The sequence below is a fragment of the Vidua macroura genome, chromosome 1 (genome assembly GCF_024509145.1).
Source record: "Vidua macroura isolate BioBank_ID:100142 chromosome 1, ASM2450914v1, whole genome shotgun sequence".
NCBI lineage: Eukaryota > Metazoa > Chordata > Aves > Passeriformes > Viduidae > Vidua > Vidua macroura.
Genome location: NC_071571.1, coordinates 49,296,832 through 49,320,420, shown reverse-complemented (window position 1 = coordinate 49,320,420; position 23,589 = coordinate 49,296,832). Strand labels below are relative to the sequence as shown.

Here is a 23,589-nt window from a genome sequence, read left to right as displayed (position 1 = left end):
ATTATACTTTTCTTGACAACAGTACTTTTCATGTCCATTTTCAGCACTTCTGAACTGAACTTGTCCCCATGCCTTACAGTACTAGTGACGCCTCTACACTGACCTGACTGCCAGGCTGCTGAAGGCAATTCTAGCTTTACAGAGAAGGAAACAAACACAGCTAGTGCCAGTTCTGTGAAAACACAGCTCCTTTGTGACTAATTAGCACTCTGAGTCATTTGACGGAGCTGCAGATACCAGGGTTCTGCTCAAATCACCAAGGCAAGCACAGAGAACAGCTACTAGAAGCTGCTGAACAGAGATGAGGTCACCGAGTTAAACTAAGCTATGACACAGCCTGCAGATTTCAGTGTGTGCAGCTACTGAACAGACCAGCCTTTGCCACTCCTGGAGCTCTGACAGAGGGACAACATGCTGTGGGAACTATTAAAGGACCCAAATGGCTGCAGGCTTGGCTTTTTTCCCCTAAAACTCAAGTTTCTGTAAGAGCCCATATAAGGCATGATACATTCTATTTGCACAAGACAAAAGAAATTAGGCTGTTGAATGCTGGCAACCACAGGCTGGTTTCCAGTGTGCCTGTTCATCTTTTCTGTCAGAATAAGCTCCATCAGGAAATCATTGAAAGTTGGGTTTCCTATTGATCAAGTTTCAAAACAAAACAGAACATCATTTTCGCTGCTACTTTTCCTTTAAGATACACAAGTTTTCTCACCAGTATTATTAAATTAGTGTCTCTCTTTATACTGCAATGCAAATACATGCATTTGGTTGTTCCTGGCATCAGCCTGCAAACTCTATCTCAAACAGATGTCAGATTAAAAGAAGAGTGACAAAGAAGAAGTAGGACCATACATGAAGGCTGTATTCAATGTGGTAGCCTCCTAACAAATTTTTCAGGGAGGTATATAATTTGTCACATGCAGTCTGGACTGAACAATCCTACTGTTTTATATTAACCTTATCCATCTTTTATCTTCTGTTGTCTAGATTCTTAAATTATTTCAAATGGATTCTGGAAAACCTAATAACATAGAACATCTTTCTGTTATTTATTTCTGATGATATGCTGAGAAAAAAACTACACTAAATTTAGGAGACAGTGATTCCTTTTGCAGCTGTTGTTTATATTTTGTGAAGCACTGTACTTCATTCAACTTGCCTTTTCGCCACGTTTTAGCATGTTGTCAAAGTTTCTTATCACTTCCAGCCACTCCTGAGGTTTTCCTGTTAAGATTTCTACATCACAATTTTGCAGGTTTTGATTACTGAAGAAAAGCTAAAAGTGTTAGTAAAAATATTCCATTGCAGACATTAATTCTACCAGATCTACCTCAAACTGACCTGCTATTTCATAGAGTCATGGAATATTCTGAGTTGGAAGGGATACAACAGGATCACTGAGTCTGACTTCTGACCCTGCACAGGACACCCCAAGAGTCACACCATGTGCCTGAGTGCATTATCCAAACGCTCCTTGATCTCTGTCATGCTTGGTGCTGTGACCACTTCCCTGGGGAGCCTGTTCCAGTGCCCAACCACCCTCTGGGTGAAGAACCTTTTCATGATATTCATCCTAAACTGCTCCTAGCTCAACTTCAGGCCATTCCTTCAGGTCCGTCGCTGTTCATCATAGAGCAGAGATCAGTGCCCCTCCTCTTCCCTCACAAGGAAGCTGCAGACTGCAATGAAGTGTCTCCTTAGTCTCCTCTTCTCCAGGCTGAACAGACCAAGTGACCTCAGCCACTCCTCATACAGCTTCCCCTCCAGACCCTTCACCATCCTTGTTGGCCTCCTTTGGACACTCTCTAATGACTTAATGTCTTTATGTTCTGGTGCCCCAAACTGCACTCAGTGCTTGAGGTGAGGCCACCCCAGTGCAGAGCAGAGTAGGACAATCACCCCCTTTAACTGGCTGACAATGCTGTGCATTTACATCTGCTATTTATGCCTTTTCCTTTCCGCTATATCCATAACAGAGCTTATTATCCCATCAGTTTCTTTTTCCATTGCCTTCCTTCTCTTATCTCAGTAATCTGAATAAATTTTCCTTTATCCAAATTCATCAAATTATTTTATCACTACTAGTTGGGACAGTAGATGCATGACTTAAGGCCAAAACCAGCCTTCAGAGTCAGAGTAGAGCCTGAGAGATTAAATATTTCCTCTAATAGGATTGAAGATGATAAAACAAGTAAATCACAGAAATTACCAAGAACAGCACACAAATTACATTTAAAAATCTGAGCAGTTTAACTATATGACCTCTGCAGCAAAGAATGCCATAGGTAGCACAAGCAATTTCCTTCTGTTAAACTTTAACAAGAGTTCCTTCTGGAGCTTTTCAGTTTGTATTGTTGCTTTTTCTTCTATTCTGACCACTTACACTTGCTGTGCTTTGTACACCTGTGCTCATTTTAAGTCTCAGGTCTACTTATTTATATGAATCAACTTTAGATAGTCCATTACGGCAGGCTTAGAAAAAAGTATTAAGCAAAAAAGAATCTTTACTGAGAAAGTGTTATCAGTGTTGGCAAAAATTCTGTTACTAAAAAGAAATCCTTTGAGGACAGAAAGAGATTAAACCTAGGCAGCAATATCTTCCTCGTTTCCCTAAAAACACTGCCAGCTCAGGCAGCAGCATTGAACTGCTGTCATTAGAAATGAGGAAGAGAAAAAGCTGCCTCTGCAATTAGGGCAGTCTCTGTTCTGGGCAGGATACACAGAAGAGAAAGGCATCCTACAGAGGTTCCTACAGGGCCAGGCACAGGACCAGCCTGATAGATCCATGTGGTCAAGGGGCTACTTCTAAAGAAAGAATCATAAGCAGGCTCTCAGAGAGGGCCTCAGTGCTCCCCATCTCAAAATAAAGTCCTGGCCAGTTTAATCAACAGCAATTTCAGACATTAAGAAAAGCATTAGTGGGATTAATGACACATACTGTTCATCATCAGTAGCAGAGAAGAAGAAACAAAAGCTTTTTTATATGATCTATCCTTGTGCCTATCAAGGTGTCAGTCTCAGGAACATGAGAACAGTCTTAAGGCCAAAGAGTTTCAAGAAGTGTATATTAAACCTGAAAGAAAACTAGAAGATTGAGAACAAATATTCATGGCATCTTCTGAAATTTTTAAGCTCTAAGCTAGGTTTTTTACATAACTAGAATTAATTAGAATCAAGCAGAAACCAAAGAAGGCTAGGATTTCTCTACTCTGAGTTGAAAGCACTGCATTTCTAGGTGCATACAGTGAAATGTCCACAGACAACAAGCAGCTGGTATTCTAAATCACAGCCTATCACTCAGGAATGGATCCCTTCAGGTAAAATGAATTCCCACTACTAATAAACACCAGCACTAGCTAGCCAGGACCAAAAAAAAAAAAAAAAACCACAAAAAAACCCACAAAAAAAACCCCAACAAAACCCAAACAAAACACCAAAAACCCTGTGTAGATTTTCACTTTTTTCTTTTTTAACTGAAACTTCAAAGAATCTAAACACAGAGATGAAAAAAGTTGTGGCTTTAATCAGTTATGACCTTCAGCTTTGACCATTCACTAGAGAGGAAATCAAGGAAAATTTAAGGATTTTCTGAGGTGTTACAGGAAGTTAGTATTTTTGTTACATTTAAAAAAACAAAAGCAGCTATTATGGAGGAAAAAAAAATACAAATAATGGATTGTACTCTAAATGCCTTTTCCAAAAAAAGAAAAAAACATGAAACAGTCAGCATTTTATTGTTAAAGAAAATCGTACAACAATCCAACACAGCTTTTCCTGAGGTCAGTAAGCTATAAAATAAAAAGGCAATATCAGACAAAACACCTGACTTGCATTTAGATGCAACAAGGCATCCTTGAGACAAGACATCTTTGATATAAATAGAAAAGCCTGCTTTACTTCATCTGAACAACTCAGTGTCTTGAGTTACTTAATTTAATTTCCAGGTTTTCTCTAACACCATAGCTTGGCCATTTTTTTAATTAAAGACATGGAACAGATAATTTTGAAGGTCCCTTCAAACCTAATTATTCCAAGTTTTATGTTTAGTTGTTCTGTAAGCATTTTTAATCTTGAATCCTCAGCAGAACGTGCCCTTAGTCTCAATATTTTAACTGAATTATTGAAAATGAAAAATGAGAATAAAATTCAGTCAGCCACTAACACCTGAAGATCCAGTATGTTTCTACACGTTATATATCCATGATAGCTCATGCTAATACAGTTCTTGGTCTTCATGGATTTTCAAAGCATTTCTCCATACCACATTAAAACCACTTAAGAGAGTCACAGCTTGAATAAACTGCACACTTGAGTTTTTTCCACCCAAAAATTCAATAATTAAGTAAGAGAAAAAGCAAAAACTTACAATGTGGGTGTCACTTACTAAACAGCGATTTCCTCAAACAAGTATTTCCAAATTCTTGGACCAACTGTTTCAATCTAGATTAACTGAAAAAGTTAAGGCATGTTGCAAGCCCTTACAACTGCTTTAAAACACATCAGGTAACACAGAATCATTTAGGCCAGAAAAATTCTTTTAAGATCATCATGGCCAACACTAACCCAGCACTGTCTAGACCACGGCTAAACCATGTCCCTGTCCCTCTATGTCACATCTACAACAGACTATCAAATACCTCCAGGGATGGTGACTCACCCTCTTCCCTGGCCAGTAACAGTGCTTGACAAGATTTTTCCTAATATCCTATATAAATCTCCCCTGGCACAACTTGAGGCCATTTCCTTTTGTCCTATCACTTGTTTCTTGGGTGAAGAGACTGACCTCCACCTTGCTACAACCTCCTTGCAGGTAGTTACAGAGAGCAATAAGGTCACCCCTGAGCCTCCTTTTCTCCAGGCTACATAATCCACAGCTGTTCCTCATCAGGGTGCTCCATACCCTTCCCCAGCTCCGTCACCCTTCTCTGGACATGCTCCAGCACCTCAATGTCCTTCTAGCAGTGAGGGGCCTAAAACTGGACACAGGATTTGAGGTGTGGCCTCACCAGTACCAAGTAGAAGGGACAATCACTGCCCTGGTCCTGCTGGTCACACTATCCCTGATACAGGCCAGTCACTGGCCTTCTAGGCCACCTGGGCACACACTGGCTCATGTTCAGCCACACTGTCAGCCAATACTCCAAGGTGCTTTTCCTGTAGCACTGCCTGGGGTTGTAGTGACCCAAGTGCAGGACCTGGCATTTAGCCTTGCTGACCCTCATACCATTGGCCTCAACCCTGCTCCAGCCTGTCCTGATCCCTCTGCAGAGCCTTCCGACCCTCCTACAGATCAACACTCCTGGCCAGCTTGGTCTGATCTTCAAACTGTCTGAGCATGCCTTCCATTCCCTTGTCCAGATACTGGATAAAAATATTGAACAGAACCAGCCCCAAAGCTGAGTCCTGGGGAATACCACTTGCCAACAGTCACCAATTGGATTTAACTCCACTGACCATCAACCTCTGGGCTCAGCCATCCAGCCAGTTTTTAAGCCACTGAAGAGTGCACCCATCCAGGACATGAGCAGCCACACTTGCAGGCTTCATTATAACAATAAATTTGATGGAGCATTTAAATTAGTCTGAGGACACTAATTTAAATACTCTTCCAACACTTCTTGAAGCTACTTGATAAAAAATTTAAACACTACAAATTTGTTTCTCATGTTAATATAGGGTACTACAACTATCTTCCAAAACTGTTTTTGGCCACTGGTTTCTTTTCATAGTAAGATGAATTTGAAACTACTATTCAACAATCAACACATTTACATATGGAGTTTTTGTGTGTAAAATGTGTATCCCTATTGAGACTTACACAGAGAGGTACATATACAAATATAACCTATTTGTGTTTCATCACTTTTACTGTCAATTAAATTTCCTTTAATTTTCAGGTAAGTACAATATTTTGCAACATTTTGTACAGTTGTATGTAAAAACTAATGTCAATATAGTTATATAACAGACTAATGGACAGTTCAATATATGCAGAAAAATATGTCATCATATAATATTGCACAATAAAACTGAAACAGATTCTGTATACCTTTACTGTATTCTTTCTTTTCCTTTTGACAATAAGGAGAAGGCCAAGTCATATTCACTTGTTTTAGAAAACAGAACTGAAAATATGAGTAGACACTTTTCCCAGAAATCATCCAGACACATGCCCATAAACCTAACAGTCTCTCTTATTTTGGATATATATGATTATTTTAATAATTAATGTGACCACCTGGGAAAAGAGACTGTGATACAGTAATTATGTACTCTTATGTAACATATCTTTTAATCACAGAACAAGCAGTAGTTTTAAATACCAAAAGATATAACACTCAAACACTGTTTTATTTTTCCCAGAATCCAGACACAGTTTTATGGAAGAACACATACCCTGGTATTTATTGCTTCCAAAGGTATTTTCAAGGATCTTAAGTGGAAGTACTAAAAGAAAGATTCCAAATTTGTGTGTCTAGACTCCCAGAACACTGATGCCAGCTGCAGAGCACGCTCAATGTAGTTAATCATAAAAGGATAACACCTTATAAGAAATTTAGTGCAACATTAGATGGTTGCCTAGGAAACTGAATTAAGTCTCTCATCAGGCATTATACTTCAATACAAAGATCACTAACATGCTCTTTGAAATACTAGAAAGTATCTGCCCTACAACTGTTGTATTGATTTTGCCCAAATGTAATATACAGCATGTATGTAGGTTGCAAAGACTGAAGTAATAATAGCAAAGCATTCATGTTTTTCACTTCATAGCAGAAGCCTGTAATGCTTAAGGGGCTGAATATTCAGTGACATTAGCTGTTCTCTGCACATAAGGAAATCTACCCCATCAAAACAGAACAGGAAATTAAATGGGGATAGGGTGTAAAAGGTGGAATATGGTTTCCCATATTGCAGTTGCATAATATATTATTATACTTCCATCATTTACTGAGGTCTGAATCACAAATAAAAGCATCTCAGGGTCACCAAAATGTAACACTCTTTATTAAAAGAAAAATCCATTTAAGGTTGCAGGTATGTTATAAGTGATAACAGCTATAAAAATGAAACTTCACCTAGAAAAACGGATGCATTGTATTTTAAAAAAGGCAGAAAACAAAGCAGGTGGTATTTTACATCAGTCCTCCTTTGCTATAGTCATGGTGCAATCCCTATTTTTTTTTTGAGAATGCAAGTACCTACAATATCTTAGTGCAATAAATGAGAAGTTAACTATAGTTTGAATATTCCAAGTAATAACTGAATTCCCTGCAAAAATTCTGTTATGTTTGCCTTCAAAAAATAATATACTCACATTGATTTGACCAAAATAGAGAAAGTAAAAGCCTACCATATAAATTACTACTAAGATGGTCTGTGGGGCCCAGAGAACTTGTTACTTAGCTGAACTACTTTGCTTACAAATTTCCCAACATTTTCAAGCTTGATTCCATTATTTTTGTTTTCTCCTCAAATCACCTAAACCACTGCACATCTGCAATACACTATTATATACCTCATTAACAATATTCAGATCAAAGAATCACTTAACTGGACATAACCAAACTACCAAAAAAAAAAAAACAAAAACAAAAAACTAAACCAAACCAACAAACAAAAAAAAACCCTAAAATGGCAGTTTGCATAGAATACTTGGTTCTTGTCAAATGCATAACTGGATACGGATGGTATGAGGTTCTAAAAGACCAAATACTGGGTGCTGCATTTGGGTCAGAATCACCCCACATAGTGCTACAGGCTGGAGAAGTGTCTGGGAAGTCAAATAAAAACAGGAAGTGGTACCTCACAAGCCTGTAAAGGCTCTCTGCAAACAGCTGTGCAGAAGGTAACTCAGCTAACAGAGTGCATTTGGACTTTCTGACAGCTCTCAATTAGGGGATTGCCCTTCACTACCCTAATGATAAAGGCATCGAGCAAAGACACTGCCCTTGAGAGTGGGCCCCAAATCCACCATCACTGCAAAGGAAACGGGTTGTTGTAGTAGTCTCATGTATGTATTAGGTCAATTTTCAGGGAGCAGCTAGGCAACAAAGAAATCTATAATCAATAATTACAAAAGTAACAGACAACAAATAAAAACAAATACAATTAGGCCACTATGAACATATGCCGCCTCTTTGGTATGGTGTGACAGATATGGCTTCTTCAACTCAAACGCACCACAACAGAAAGGCACTGAATGGGTAAACAGTTGTATACAAGAAACAGCTCCATTGTGTCTCTGAGCTGGGGCAGAGAGAGGGATAGCAGAGGACAGGCATGGAAGAGATCCATAAATAGAAACTGGCAGTCAGGAAGGTAAGAAATGTTAGCTCACCTCTCTAACACAATATCTAGCAAGCACCAAGTTTTTCAGGCAATCAGTCCAAACAAGTTTTGCATATTTAAGTACTTCTACAGAACACTGCAAAAGCCAAAGATCTATATGGGCCAGAAACTAAACAGATAAAGCTGTAGGAAAACGAAGTCACAGGACAACACTGAAGATACCATGTGCCTCAGCTGGACCTAACCTGCAAGACTGCTGACAACTCCTACGCATGAAGGAGTTATCACTGCCTGTCTCTCCTGTCTTTACTTTCTTCTCAGGGATCTGGAAACAAATCACTGTCAAATACAAGCCTTTGGTCTGACTTACTGGAATCAGATTACACTGGAAGACAAATCTGCAGAGTCAACAGAACATGATTTAGGAAACTCCTGGTTCTTTATGTTTTCTTGAAGGAAGCAGTTTTCTAGTTCACCAATGTGTTTTTAGTTACTCTCATAAGCCCTGGACTGCATAAAGCCCAGACACTTAGAATAATGTTTTTATATTACTGCTTCACTGATAAAAACTGAGTAATATTTCAATCTTGTTATGAAACTTGGAGCAAGAACTACCAACTGAGGAGAATTCATATCACTCTTTTTAAAAGTAACCTAAAACACTGTTTTCTGCCTTTACTGAGACCAAGATTTCAGCAACTGTTAGGTTTGTTTATAGAGAAGTTGATCATGAACAACAGTAACTTGCATATTCTAGAGATGCTCTGAGGACCAATTTCAGCTGAAGGTCCTACTACTTAACTTAAAAATACTTTGCGAATATACAGCTTCAGATGTTACGTGTGTTCGATGGTCACCCAGTGCCAGTACTCACTCTCTACTATTTTTTAATACTACTGAAATTTAAATCTTCAATTTGTGCATAATCTCTAACTGCGCAACTATTGTGACAAGAAAAGCCCAAACCAACAAGAGGATTTTCACACTATTCTCAGATAGTTCATACTTTAAAAAACAGAGACAAATTGAATAAGCTTCCCAACCTTCCTTTAATAATTTTACTATAATTTTAGGTTTTACAGAGTCTTAAAATAAAAATCAAAACTTAGCCAAACTCTTGAGCAAAACAGTGTTTGTAGCTACAAATGGAGACTATTCAAAAATCAATACTGCACATAGCACAATACGCCTCCAGTTCTCTTACACTGCTCCAATACAAAATTAACCAGCCAAAGAAAAGCTCTCCACAACAAAAAAGATTTAAATTCTGTAGCACTCTACTGCAGTAGTTCCACAGAATATTGAAATATGCTTTCAATTAATTTAGTTAGCAGCTTGTCATAAATTATACTTTGTATTCCTGAACTTTGAAGTTTTATTTCAAAGCTGTTAATTACAAAACTAGGCATGTAAAGAACAGGAAGGTTGAAATTTTGGCAGACAATTTGAGATAGCTGGGGATCAGGGAACGTGATGTAACTTACGCAAATTTAAAAAAAAGGACATTCACTAGAAACTTCTGTCAAAAACAGCCAGTGCTATAAAACCAATATTAATGTCCTAATATCACTATCTCTTTTCAAAGCCAGCAGCAAAATGAGTTGATTAGTGTAGTTTGCTTGTACTTCCCAAAAAAAAGGTCTCATACTCCAGCACATGTAGATCCATTAATATGAAATTCATTTGAGTAAACATTTCACACAGAATAACAGTTGGTACTTTTTTTTTAATCCCATAAAAACTTTAGACTACTAAAAGCTACAGTAAAGTTATCTAACAGGAGGTGGACCACATAATCCTCTGAGACTATAGGCTTCAGCAGACATAAAGCTCTGATTACAAAGTGATCTGCAAATAAAACCTTCCATCTTTAACATAAGGTAAAGATAATACTTGTGTTTCAATGTAAATTTTAGATTACTGTCTCAGAGAGTGGTAAGCAACCATACAGCATGGAACTAATTACTGGAAAGACACTCCTGGAAACGTTGAAAAAATCCCAACCACTACCTAAGAAATCAGTGACAAATGAAAACTGACATGCTACTATGCAATTATTTGAATTCCAACACCAGTAAAATGCCTGTCAGTACATTATAATTAGTTCAAGAAGTTTTTAACATGTTCCACTTCAGCTGCTGGGGGGAGGTGGGGAGGAAGTGTCTTTTACTGTTTGGTCTTAAGAAAAAAAGTTGTATTTCACTTACCAGTTCCTATATAGGGTTTAAAGCGCCCTGATAGTCTGTCAACAAAGGCACCTAAAACATCTAATCCCAGGAGTGCTACCTGTTGAAACAAAAGCAATAGATATTATAAACCAGATCGATGACAAATTTTTTAGAATATACTGCAAATAACTTAGACATAGAAATGCAAGTATGCTGAAAAGCTATCTTAAAGTTTCAGTTGAAGAACTAATAATTCCTTCAAAGTTCCTATCAAGACAAAGTTATCAGAATATTTTTGAAATGGATCAAGTTTATTTACATATACCAGAACAATTCTGATTTTTCAATTCTTGTCTTGAAACAAATTTCTAATAAATATTATCCACTGTTTTCATATTTTCTACTACAAAACCCAAACAAAGATATAGTTTAAAGGTTTCCCAGACGCTAAGAGCTTACTCCAAGAACTTACTTCTGGCCACTTAGCTCATTCACTAAGGTCATTACATCATTTTCCCAACTCCCCCCAAAAAATAGCTGAGAAGCTAATTCTGCTTTCCCTAGTGGTCCAGACTAGACCATTTTTCCACCTGCTTGTTAAGCTAGGGAAGCTTAATTTTCCATTTGCTCAGCAAAAAAATCATTAAGAACTCCCCTCAAACCAAACAAAACAAGGGAAACTAAACCAAAATAAAAACCAACTCAACCCACAACAACAGAAAAAAAAACTGAAACAAAAACTAAACCAAAAGAGGAAAAAAAAAGGAAATGCAAAATACTACTTGAGTTTTGAGGAATTTTCCATCCATGCACAGAAACCAGATGAGACAACAATACCTATTAATATAGAAACAAAACCACAGAATTCCAGTTCGACTAAATTATTTTAAGAAGTCGGGACACTTTTGCTGTTTACTATCCTGCATATTATTCCAAGACTTCCTTCTGTATTTCCTACAAAAGCTCATAAGGTACAACAGAACCTGCATTTTCACAACATGTAGTTACCTCAATTTGCTGCTGACCATGAAGGTGCAAATGGAATAACCATTTGTCAAAAGAACAACCTCCTCAAGCTTGGGCATTGCTTACAGCTTTTCCTCCTCTTTATTTTCTAGTAAGACATGCACTGCACATTTTTCCCAATGAACTCATGACTAGAATTCCTCTCCTTTATTAGCTGTTTATTTTCATAACATTTGTATCTGTATTTTTTGAACCCCTCTGTTTCCTTAAGATCCCTATCTGTCACAATTGTCCACACTAGGCAGAAGGCCAGAAGAAAAAATTTGACTGAATATGCATGTGATACATATAGCCCACGCACACAGCATCATACGAGCCTTAGTTCCATAAGAAACTAGAAAAATAAGGTCCACAAAAAGTCTAGAATTAGAAGCAACTGCACAATTAAGCTGGTTTTAATAAATTCAGTATTAGTACAACAGATGTTCTTTTAAAAAGGAGATATAAAACTCAGTTCACAGTTTCATATCTGTTCCAAAACTTACCTGGACACAATTGTATTACATACTAAAATACAAGATAGCATATATTAGTGGATGGCGTCACCAGCTTAAATTAATATATTGCCAGCAAGTAACTATCTAGAGATTAAGGAAACAGAATATTATAACTGGTAACTTACTTGGACAAAAAAAAAAAAAAAAAAAAAAAAAACCACAAAACAAAACAAAACAAAATTAGCTCTTAGGATAATGTCAAGGCTTTCCACAAGGTTTTTCCTTTAATGTTATTTTCCAGCTTATCAAGCAATATGAAACCATAGCCAAAAGCTCCATCTAAAAACCAGTGTCTGAAAGAAATAAATTCCTTCTGGATCCACAGCTTTCCTATGCTTGTGTATCCTGACTACAAACCCCACCTGAGACTTGCACTGGCAATTTTAAAGTACCTTTCCATGCAAGTGTTTTGCACAAACAGGAGCCTTTTCATCTGCAAAGATAAATTTTAAAAAGTGTCTCTCTTCTCCACACATTTCATTATCTTTTCAGAATCTATCTTGAAGACTTCTACTCTCATGAAGAACAGCAACTCAGAAACTTAAGAGTAAAGCACACATGCATGAGCTTTACTTCATGTAAAGTTCTCTGTGGTCTGCAACTTTGAAAAGGTAACAGGTATGAAAAGCCACAATAACTGGAGAGTTAGAATGTTCAGCCGCAAGCTGAAGTAATGGGAAACTGCTCTAGGTACAAAATTTACTTTCATTCCACATCACAAAACAAGTCAGCTGAACCACAGAACTACAGAGCATAGCAAGTGAACTACCACCTGCTGGTTTTGTAAATCAATTTTAGTATTTCTCTCTTCTCATACACAATGCTCTAAGCTTCAGCATCTCCTGGTAGGTATAACCTGTGCAGTATTCAAGCAGCACTTCAGAAAGAGTCCTTAATTTATACAGGCTCATATAAACAGCATTCCAAAAAAAAAAAAAAAAAATTAACTGTAAGTTGAGGCAGAACTTAAGAGGTTCTGCAGAAGACCTGCAACTAACATGTTCCAAGCTCTGAGGCACTGTGTGGGACCATTTACCAACACAGGCCCTCCACTATCAACAGAAAAACCTTTCACCAGCATCACTGCTCTTTCCCCAGCAGCTCCAATAAAGGATGAATGCCTTCTGGGATTAAAATCAATGGATTTGTTTCTTACTCTGCATTCATTAAGCCTTTTGCTTGCTGTCTAGAAAGAGCCTTTGTATGTTGAGACTGATTCATCAGCTCACCATTGTTTGAAGCGTTTAAACAGTGCTTTTAAAGTTCATAGGGAAAAAGAAATTTAGGCACATTTGAACTGGAGTTGGTTATTTGCTATTCTTTAACAAGCCACTATTAAGCCCATCCTTGACTTCTCAGATCACAACAAAGTTGCCAAACCAACTGAGAAATACTTTATCTGTTCTGGATAAAAAAAGACCAGATCTTTTGTGAAATCAAGATGTTCTAACCAAAAAAACGATTATGAATAGAACCAGTGATTAGTAATTGAGCCTATTCTTGCTCTGCAAGCTTGTTCCTTTTCCAGCTCTCCTTCTGCACACACTTTCCAGCACTTCTGCCCTTCTGTGGACAACTTCCAGGCACATAAGTTTTCTGCTAGAAAAAGAAATACTGTTCTTCAAACCATACATGGATAACCATGCATGCTTACTGTTATTTTCATTGTGATTCTGTAATTGCCCATCCCTGTGGGGGACAGCTAGGGGCAGGACACTACCAGGAAAACATCTCTACTTGCCAAATTACCTTAATACAAATGCCCTTGAATTTGGTCATAGGATCTCTGAACTGTACATGGAAATATGGATTCTGTAGAAGGGGATCTGTGAACTAGTCATGAGAATCTAATGGGGGAATTATGGAGGTCCCTATCTGGAACTCCAAAGAATGAAGTTAAGGCATTGGACTTCCTGTCACCATGGGGACAGCTATGGTATCACTAACAATTACTGACAAACAGGACACAGCATGCCAAACAACTACGCCCTGCAAGAGCAAGCATTGTTCCAGTGTTGCACTGTTGGAACAAGATATATGCAAAACTTCATGGGATAGTTTTTTTTTAAGTACTGTCAGCCAAGACACAAGGTACACTTTTAATTCTCATACTCTCAAGAACCTTGCAAGCAGCTCAATGTGAAAAAATATTTATGTTCATGCAGTATCTTGTACTTCACTTCTTCAAGTTGCATATTCTTAGTTCTCTCTACTCATCCTTCAGGACACAATTTGGCTCCCCTATTCCACACTTCTTGCTCCCTTTACTGTTTCTCACTCCAATTCTATCCACTTCCCCCATTCTGCAGATATCTACTCATACTCCATTCCCTCCCTTAACTCAAAAGCTTGCAGATACTTAAGCATGCCCTTGGCCTCATGAGCAGAAGGAGGCTTCTATTTTTCTGGGTCATTTCTTCAACCTGTTGTGGTTCAACCATGCCACCTTTAGACTCCATTCTCCCTGCCACTCAGCAGCAGTTGGACAGCTGCCTCTGCTGACAGAAGCCAAAACTGCAGTCCCAGCTGCTGAAGCTACCACACACATCATCTATACTGTAGATATTTTAGCTGACAAGCAAGCATTATTTCCATTCTCTTGCTTCTTTCACCTTCAAGAGCACTACTGACACACTTCCAATTCCAATAGTATGATTTTTTTTAACACATATCACATCACACTGCAAGGAGAGAGCAGAGTTGCTGGTATCTAACAAAGTCTTCAAGCTCAACAATTGGAGTCCCAAGTGCATTAGCAAATGCAGAGCCCCCTCTACCTAGTAACACAAGACTACTGCCTTGAAAATTATGTTTTGCAACTATACTTTGGGCTACAAGGTAAGATTCTCCTAAGTATCCCATCTTTGCTATTGTTAAAACTACCCATCAGCTGCAACCTCATTGTCTCAAAAGCGGTATAGACTATCAAACTTCTGAAAACCTTCCCTTCACAGTTCTCCTGTGATGGCCAACCACAAAGCATTTCAGTGACACAGTGCAAGCAACCACACTACCAGAGGATTGCTGACTGAATCACTCGGATTTATCTAGAGAGTGACAAGTGTGTTTCTGCACTGAAAGGCTTGGTTTCTTCACGGGACCTCCCAACAGGCACAATTCTGGGATGTCCCTGTTACGCTGACCTCTCCTGCACTGTAGCCAGAACAAGCAAGCGAAGTGCTCTCATAAAAATTTTAGCGGTTATTAAGAAAAAAAAAGGAAATATGCTTTAATGCCCTTTCCCCAAGTTGGGAACTTTAGCTTCCTATCTTGTCTGCCCACATTAATTAAGAAACATTTAGCCAATTCTGAAGAACATATTGATGTAACACTCAAAATGATCACTAGAAAAAAAAAATGTTTACAACCTTCTGTTATTTCAAAATCTCTCATCATCTTCAAACTGAATTCAGACTGCAAGTGTGATCTCCAAATTGTTCTGTATTATGTGGACAATACAGTATTCTAAAATTTGTGTTTTGCCTCCAGCTTCATCCATTACAGGGGCATCTCCAGTTTACTTCACATGAGCGTTAAACATTCTTCCCTTATCTATTTAAAAAAAATTTTCATAAATGTTGTTCCAAGGACTGTGAGCAAAAACCAAAAGTATATGATGCAGCAACACTTGACATTGTAAGCCTCTTTTTTTTTTTTTTTTTTGAGATTGTCTAGCTAAAACTGTATGTGCTGCACTGGATAAAGTTTCCAAACAGTCTCTTTAAAAGCAAGGTTCAGTGGGAAGACAATGAGATGTATGGTATTTCTCTTTCGAATAAATAATTAATTTAAAAACATCAACTTTTTTTCCCCCAAAGAAAATCGCAGTTGAAAGCCATTCTAAGCACATTGATGGTGCAAAACAAAGAAGCACTTAATTTTAGGACCCAGTTCTTTCAAAATAATTTAATTCTTTTTGTGCCCAAGGTCTCTTACTTCCTTTCCCATTTCCTCTTATTTAAATTGTATCAAACATACAGTGACCACCATTCTCTGCTACTTACTCCCACCTCTGCACCAGCTCCTCCGCTGTGGGAAGAGAAGAATTGATGCAGCTGAACAGCAGCCCACTTTAGGGAACCAGCCCAACAAACAAACAAGGGAAGGCATCTTCTGAGCCGTGTCTCCTCCCTGAGCCTGCTAGCTGTGCAGCCTCACAAGCGTTCCCATCAGAGCAATGCAGGCATGACGCACCAGCACCACTCCTCAGCCAGGGACAGAAACTGCTTGGATCAGCAATGCTGCTAAAATCGCTCGGCTCACACAGACTGACTGCTGCCAGCTCTGCTCTGAAGGATGCAGCTCTCCTCCTACACACTGCATAGAGATTGGAAAGGCTCTCTACCCACACCCAAGTCAATCAAACTGCAGGCTAAAAGTGATGGTCCCATTATCCCTCTTGACCTGCAGACATATTTGATCTCATGCACTGAAATTGCCTGTAACATGAGTCAAATCAGTTTGCCTAAACACTGGAAAATGAATTGAACATTGACAAAATGCATATTGCCTCAAGAACAACAGTGAGAACAGAACACCTGGCCCCATGAGCTGCAGAGTAGAGTGAGTGAGTTAGGTTGTGAGTAGAGTTAGGTTGGATAACACAAACTGAAGCTGTAAAACCACTGAGAACTGTCAATTCCACCTCTGGAGGAGATGCCTGAGACTTTGTGACTATATATTCCCCATTCCCAAAGAAAGACCCGACAAAATTACTTTTAATTAAAATAATTAAAACTTCTTGGAAGTGCCCCATGTCTTCAGGAGATCTGCTTGATTATTTGGCTAATATTCCATTACACTTAATGTATCATGAAGAGAACATAAATATTACATTAAAAATAGTAATTATTACTCAAGAAGGAATCAAATAATTGAGTTTGAAAACTAAAATTGGATTTCTACATGGACAGGTCAAACCACGTTCTCATTACACAGAAAAAAGAAAGCAGCTCCCACATAGCCAAGATCAAACAGAAATTGAAGAAAAAAGGAATGAAATTCAGCAAAGAGCTCAAAGTCAAACATTTCTTCTTCAACAAAGACATTTAAATTACCAGCATCTGCTAACAAAGACTAAGGAAATACTGGGATCTACACAGTAACTGAAAATAAAAGCTGGGTCCTCTTTGATTCCATTTCTCTGTCTTGCATCTTACAGTCCTACAACTCACTATGGCATTTGCCTTTTGTGCAGCATATGTTGGCTTGTGCTCAGTTTCAGATCCCAAACAACCCACACATTTTCTTCCTAAGGTCTGCTATACACACACCCCCCCCCACATCCTGCACTTGTGCCTTCAGTCATTTGCAATTAAATGTCCAACCCCACGTTTATCTCTGAACTCTCTTTTTTCAGATCTCACTATCTCCATTTTTTTCAGATAATTTTAAGTCGTAGGTTCCACCTCGCACACATACGTGTGGTCAACCAAGTTTTAACTGCCGCTATCTCTTCACAAGTACTTCAGACAAGCATCCTAACCACTTGTCTTTACCTATTTGCAAAATTACAGTTCAAATTTTCCCTTCCCTTCTGGAAATTGAAAGCTCCTCCTGCTGGCCCTTTGTTGAACTAAAGACAAACCAAAATAAATACTTGCCAAACCAAAGAAATACAAAAATGCAACACCAACATTACTGGTATTTTAGTATCTTTTGGTATTTGGTATTGAGATGAACAAACCTCAGAAAAATCTCTCTTCAAGATGCATAGAGTAAGAGAATTCCAAGGATTTGCCTAAAAGAAATAGTTTATCCACGCTATCAGAAAGAGATAGAGTGAAATCAGATTTTCTTCCCATGGCAAACAATCTGCTGCTCTGGCATAAAATTAATGATTATTAATTACTTTTCTACCGCAGCTGAGGAATAAAACAGGCTAAGATATTGACCACAAAGGTAAGAAACCCAAAAGTGACTCACAGTCACACTCCTGATTACTCTTCTCATATAAAATTACCTGGAGAAACTACCACCATTTTAGTCATAGTTTTTTGTTAGTTCTAATCAGGTGCAACTTCTTTAAAGAACCAAAAGGTAGCTTTATTGCTCAAAATAATGTTAATGAGGGTAATTGTTCCATGTTGGTGTTCTTCAAAGACTCCACAACATACTAACAGCCAAAAGTAGATTTGCAAAGCTCTACATGAAAAGCAGTATTTCCCCATCCCACATCTCTTCAGCAGGAGTTCAAAGCTGATTTCCAGATGACTTGAATCAGACATAGAACAGTTTGAGTCACCAGACTGCACAGTTAGATAATCTAGTAATTATTTCAAGTGACTACTGAGCATGAGAGAGAATAACAGATGTGTTAAACAAAACTTATGCATACATAGATGAAGATACAGGCTAACCCAGTAACACTAGCAAATATCTATCAGCTGTACCACCCTCAGAATGGGGGTAACTCATTTACTATTTGAAGTTCACCTGAGAGTCCAAACAGAAAAAATAGCACTGTTCCCATTTCCTGACATTGCTAAATATTTCAGTTTGAGACCAAATACCAGCAGAATAATTCTATCACTCAAATCTTAATACTTTGCATTCAACTTACCTACTCTTATTCCTCACGGCCTTGGGAAAACAGTTGAGGGAGGGGGTAAAGGGACTGACATACACCCAAAAATCCAAATCTCTGCATTGTAGGAGAGAGATTACACCCAACCAATACAAAATAAACCAGATCACCAAGCAAACAATTTTCAGTTCAGTGAGGAATTCTTTCATTCTAGCAAGATACAAAATAAAAGTTTAAATTATGCACATCTTCTGTGTACTCCCTGACATTGCAAAGCTTTTGAGAGTCTTTATAAGCCAATTCGTCACTGCATAGACATCGTAACTGAAATCCTCGTAATTCAACACTGACTCATCTCTCATTCCCTGTGTTCTGCAACCAACTTTCACTACAACTCCGAACTACCTGCAGATGAGTCAACACATTCTTAATCCCACCTTTTTGTTTTACCAGTAACTCAAGCTAGTAATTGTGTTTTCCACTTCAGTGAGCTAGATGAACTCAGAAATTTTCCTATCGGCTCTCTCAGTTTGGAATTGCCGGGTTGTTTATTAAATAACTATAAAGAGCTGCAAACTTCAGAACAGCAAAAGCACTGTCTGTTTTATGTGGCCAAAACCTTTTGGGGATTAGTTAATTCAACCTTGCTGATAACTAGCCCACATTTAGAATTATAGAATCATTTAGGAAAAGGCTTTTAAGATCACTGAGTCCAACTTGTTTACTGAATGCTTATTCTCTTTTCCCCCACTCATTATCAAGCCTGCCAAGCCAACCCTCCTATTACTCCTCCAGTCTTTCCCTTCTGGTTACATGAGCCAAAAACTTTCTAGAGTGGCATATCATAGGAAGTTTTCTCTTCATAGGCACAGCTTAAGAGTTTAGACCAGAGTTCTCAGATCATGCATCTCCTCTTTCAATACAGTCAGAAGAGTACACTGCATGCAAGAACTGAGCTTTCAGTGGGAATAAAAAATATGGCATGTTCAGGGCAAGCCACATTACTTATCCCCTTATTATCCATACTCATCACCATGAGCAGAAATAATGCTCGCCATCAAAACTCCTCCAGCATTCCTCACTTGTATCTCCAATTCATCTAGCTCAGCAGCTCTGAGTCTCCAGCCATTATCACTACTTGTGATATCACCAGTCATGTCGACTGGGAGGGATTCATTACTTTAGGACTCTGGAGACATGCAAAACCTTTAGCAAGATACAAAAGAAAGATGATAAGCAGAATTGTTTAAGTGCTCTATGTATCCATTTTGCAGTAAAGGGTGACCAACAAAATGTTAAATAATATAGCAATCAAAAATCACTACTTTTTTTTTGAGAAGACACGTAAGTCTGTGGCATTCATTACTTTCTATTGTTCAGGGAGTGAGTGTAATAACAAAAGAGAATGCAACATTTAAATGTGTAACATCTATGCTGGCATGAGACAAAATATGCAAGTAAAACATATGCCATTTTTCTAGAATATTAATCTTCATTTTGAAGCAGCACATGCTGGCAGTCACTACCACAGCCAGGAACACTGGTACTGATTGTGAGCAAAACACCCAAGATCTTGTGCTGTTGCCATTAATATAATCACAAAATCTTCTGAGCTGGAAGGGACTCACAAGAATCATCAAGCCCAGCTCTGAAGTGATGGGCCCTATAGGGATCAAACCTGTGACTAACACTATGCTCTAATATATGTGATGTGCTTTGAAACACAATAAAGAGCCACCAGTAAGTGGACATAGAGAAGATGTAAAAATGCTTTAATGATTTTGCAAGCTATCTTAAAAATTCATAGAATTTGTAATGCTCTTATTCTGCATCACTCTTCCCAGTGGTATCTAGCCATGTAATAAGGGCAACAGGCTCAAACTGAAACACAAAAGTTCCATCTGAATACAAGGGAAAAATTTCCTTTACTTTGAGGGTGACAGACGACTTGAACAAGCTGCCCAGAGAGGTTGTGGAGTCCCCTCTGGCGATACTCAAAACCCACCCAGATGTGATTCTGTGCAACCTGCTCTAGATGAACCTGCTTTAAGCAGGGAGGCTGGACTAGGTGAATCTCACTTTTGTAAATGATGCTTGTGGAGCACTGCATAGTTCTAATTCATCCTACAGTTCAAAGCGCTCAGGAGCTCTGTCACCTTACATCAAAAGCAAACAAATTGTCTTGCACTATGAAAAACACATATTGAAACTTGAATTTCCAGTCTTAATGCCTAATTCTGTTATTTTACAAGTGCAGGAAGAAACTTTTACATTACCCTGTTAAGTAAGTAGCTGGCCCTCTTAATGAAAAAGAGTATTTTTCAAGACCTGTCTAGGTTTTGCACTAATCAATTTTATCACCAACAGCTGCTCTCAGATGATGACTTTAAAGGCAAATAAATTATATTTGTCCAGCTACTTCCTCAAGCTAACCCGACCTTTACTGACAAACATGCTTCCAAAGTAAATAAATCATATGCGCAAATGGAGTTAAGCTTTTATTATTTTCAGACCTCAAACTCAGAAGTTGCTACACGCAAACGCTGGCAGATTAGAGTCAATGGAGGGCGGGAAAAAAATATATCCATTTCAGGAACGTACTGCCCTTCGAGGTTACTCTGCGCCCTCCTCCTGTGCCTCAAAAAATACAAAAAAAAAAAGCGAGAACAAGCTCACTGCAGCGAGTTTAAAGGTCCAAAGAGCCGATCACGTTAGGAGGGCAGGGCGGAGCTGGCCCGGCCGGGAGCCCCGGGGACGCAGCGCGGCCCGGCAGCGCCTCCCGGCGGCGGAAGCGCGGGCCTGCCGCACCGTGCACACGCACCGCGGGGAGGGGAAAATTCAAAATAAATAAATAAATTTTTTTTTAAATCGCCAATGCGAACACGATTGTCCTTGGCACTAAAACTGCGCTGTCAATCGCCTTATCGGCTGATCGACGTCAGAACAACTCGCAACTGTTAACGCTGTGTGAGGCAGCGATCGCTCTTTTCCCGTGGCTCCATCTAAAAGACACGCGCACACAGGAAAAAGCGAAACGTGAGTCATCATCGGGCCGCCGTGAGGATACTGTATAACTTCCCAGGTACGGGAAAGTCACCTAAAGACGCTACAAACAACTTTAAACTTACAGTGGGAACCCCAAGAAGCCAATTATTCCTTAAATCGTCTAAAATACACACAGCGTGATACAAACCCGGTGGAGCAGCACTCTTCACGGCCTGCAGAAAACGATGGCAACCCCATGAAACATTACACCCAAGTACAGAGACCATGGAATGGGAGTGGTAGCGAGAAAAAAATAAGAAAAATCATCATCAGTTATCTTGTTTCTGAGTAAGAAACACAACCCGAGTGTGTAATATAGTTCCGGGGGGAGGGGTGGTTAACATTATGCCGTAAAAAAACCCTCAAATCTAAACCAAAACCAAACCAAAACACCACCAAGCCAACGACAAAGGCAAAACCAAAACCCCTATTACTGCTTCTTTAAGGACAGACGGATAGAAACAATAAAACATTAACCACCTTTCCAAAATTTCGGAATTTCCCTTTGTGCGGGGAGGGATAAAACTGGCACAAATATAGTTTTACTTCTGCTCTTACCTGATTAAAAAAGTAACCTGGGGCTCTCTACCTTCCTACCATGATGAATCATGATCTTCCTGTACCGAGCCCCGCCGAGCAGCCTTACCTTAAAATTACTGGAGTTGACCCACGCTGTTAATTCGTCGATCACTTTGTCAAGGCGCTGCTGATCCTGCTCCAGATCGGGGGACCTCGCCGGGTCACCCAGGTACTCCAGCAGCTCCTGGCCGACCTGCATCCTGCGGCCCACGTCCTTCTGCTGTACCTGCTCGCAGAAATAATCCATGCCGGCAGGCTCCATCTTCGGACGCTGCGGAAAAGTTTCTTCGTAGGCGAGCCGAGGGCCTCAGGGTCGGAAGCGCGGGCAGGGCAGGGCAGGGCAGGGCGGGCGGCGGGGGCGCGGACAGGCCTGCCGTCCTCATGGAGCCGCTCCCGGCGCTCCCCGCCCCGGCTCCGCGCCCGCCGCCCCCATGCGCACTCACACCCCCGGCAGGGGGAAGCCCCCGGCGGGAAGGGAACGCGGCGCTGCGCAGGGCTCGGTGGGAGCCGCTTACTCCTGCTCGGGGCTTGCCAGCCGCCTCCGCGCCGTCCCGAGGGATCCCGAGCCCGACAGGGCTCCCCGCCGCCGCCCCTCCTCTTCCCCCGTCGGGGAACGGGAAATAGAGCTCGAGAACAGGCGCTGCGGCTGGAGGGGCTCGCAGCACCCTGGCCACGGGCTCGTGGGGTCCCCCGGGAAGGTGCTGCCGCCCTCGCTCGCTTTGCCTTCTCTCCTCCCACCCGAGGAGAGATCTGCGGGCCGCCTCTCACAGGCACTGGCGAGGCCGCGGCGTCAGGAGCATGAGAGATCCGCCTCCGGCCTCCCAAACTTTCGTCCCAGCGGGTCTCAGCGCCGCCCGCTCCCCTCCACCGTGAGCCGGGGCGGGCCGGGAGAGTTCCCCAGAGAGCCGCTCACGCTTCGCCGCGCCTTCCCCCGCCGGGCTGTGCGGCGGCAGCGCCGCCTCCGTCCCGTGGAAGTTGCGCCTCCCGCCGCTGTCGCCCCGGCCGGCGCCAGGCGGACACACAGGGCGTGGCCCGCGCGGCCCCGCCTCCCGCCGCAGCTCCCGCTTCGCCCGGGAGAGCGCGCGCCCGCCTCCCGCCCCGCGCTGCGGCGGGACGGACGGACGGACGGATGGATGGATGGACGGACGGACGGACGGGAGAGCAGGAAGGCAGAGGACGGGCAGTGCGCGCTCCCGCCGGGCGCTCCCCTGGGACCCCTGCGGGTCGTGTCCGGCGGCAGTGGGAGGCGCATGCGCCCTCCACCCTGCTGATCGCCGCTGTGGCGGTCCGACGCCCTTGGGGAGAAAGGGAAACTGCTGGAAGAACGGGGGAAGAGGTATGACAAGTGCTGGGATGCTTGGGTGCTCTCCCTTCCTCTCTCCCCCTTCCGAGCTTTGCCCAGCGATGCCCTGTAACCCCTCCCGCCTTGCTCAGTGCCCAGGTGTAAACTGGG

General features: G+C 40.7%; 1 protein-coding gene across 7 annotated transcripts in view; it reads right to left on the bottom strand.

Annotated features, from left to right (window-relative positions):
• CLASP2 (cytoplasmic linker associated protein 2) overlaps positions 1–23,057 on the bottom strand; it is a 144,892-nt gene extending 121,835 nt beyond the window's left edge. For 4 of the 7 annotated variants that reach the window (XM_053970759.1, XM_053970768.1, XM_053970767.1 and 1 more), the window contains exons 1-2: positions 22,204–23,055; positions 10,503–10,581 (exon numbers count right to left, since the gene is read on the bottom strand). In XM_053970759.1, coding sequence (XP_053826734.1) covers positions 10,503–10,581; positions 22,204–22,398 — 274 coding nt within the window. In that variant the 5' untranslated portion in view covers positions 22,399–23,055. Of the gene's footprint in view, positions 1–10,502; positions 10,582–22,203 lie in introns of all 7 variants that reach the window. The other 3 variants (XM_053970743.1, XM_053970750.1, XM_053970809.1) reach the window with 3 other exon arrangements.
• Between the last annotated feature and the right edge of the window lie 532 nt (positions 23,058–23,589).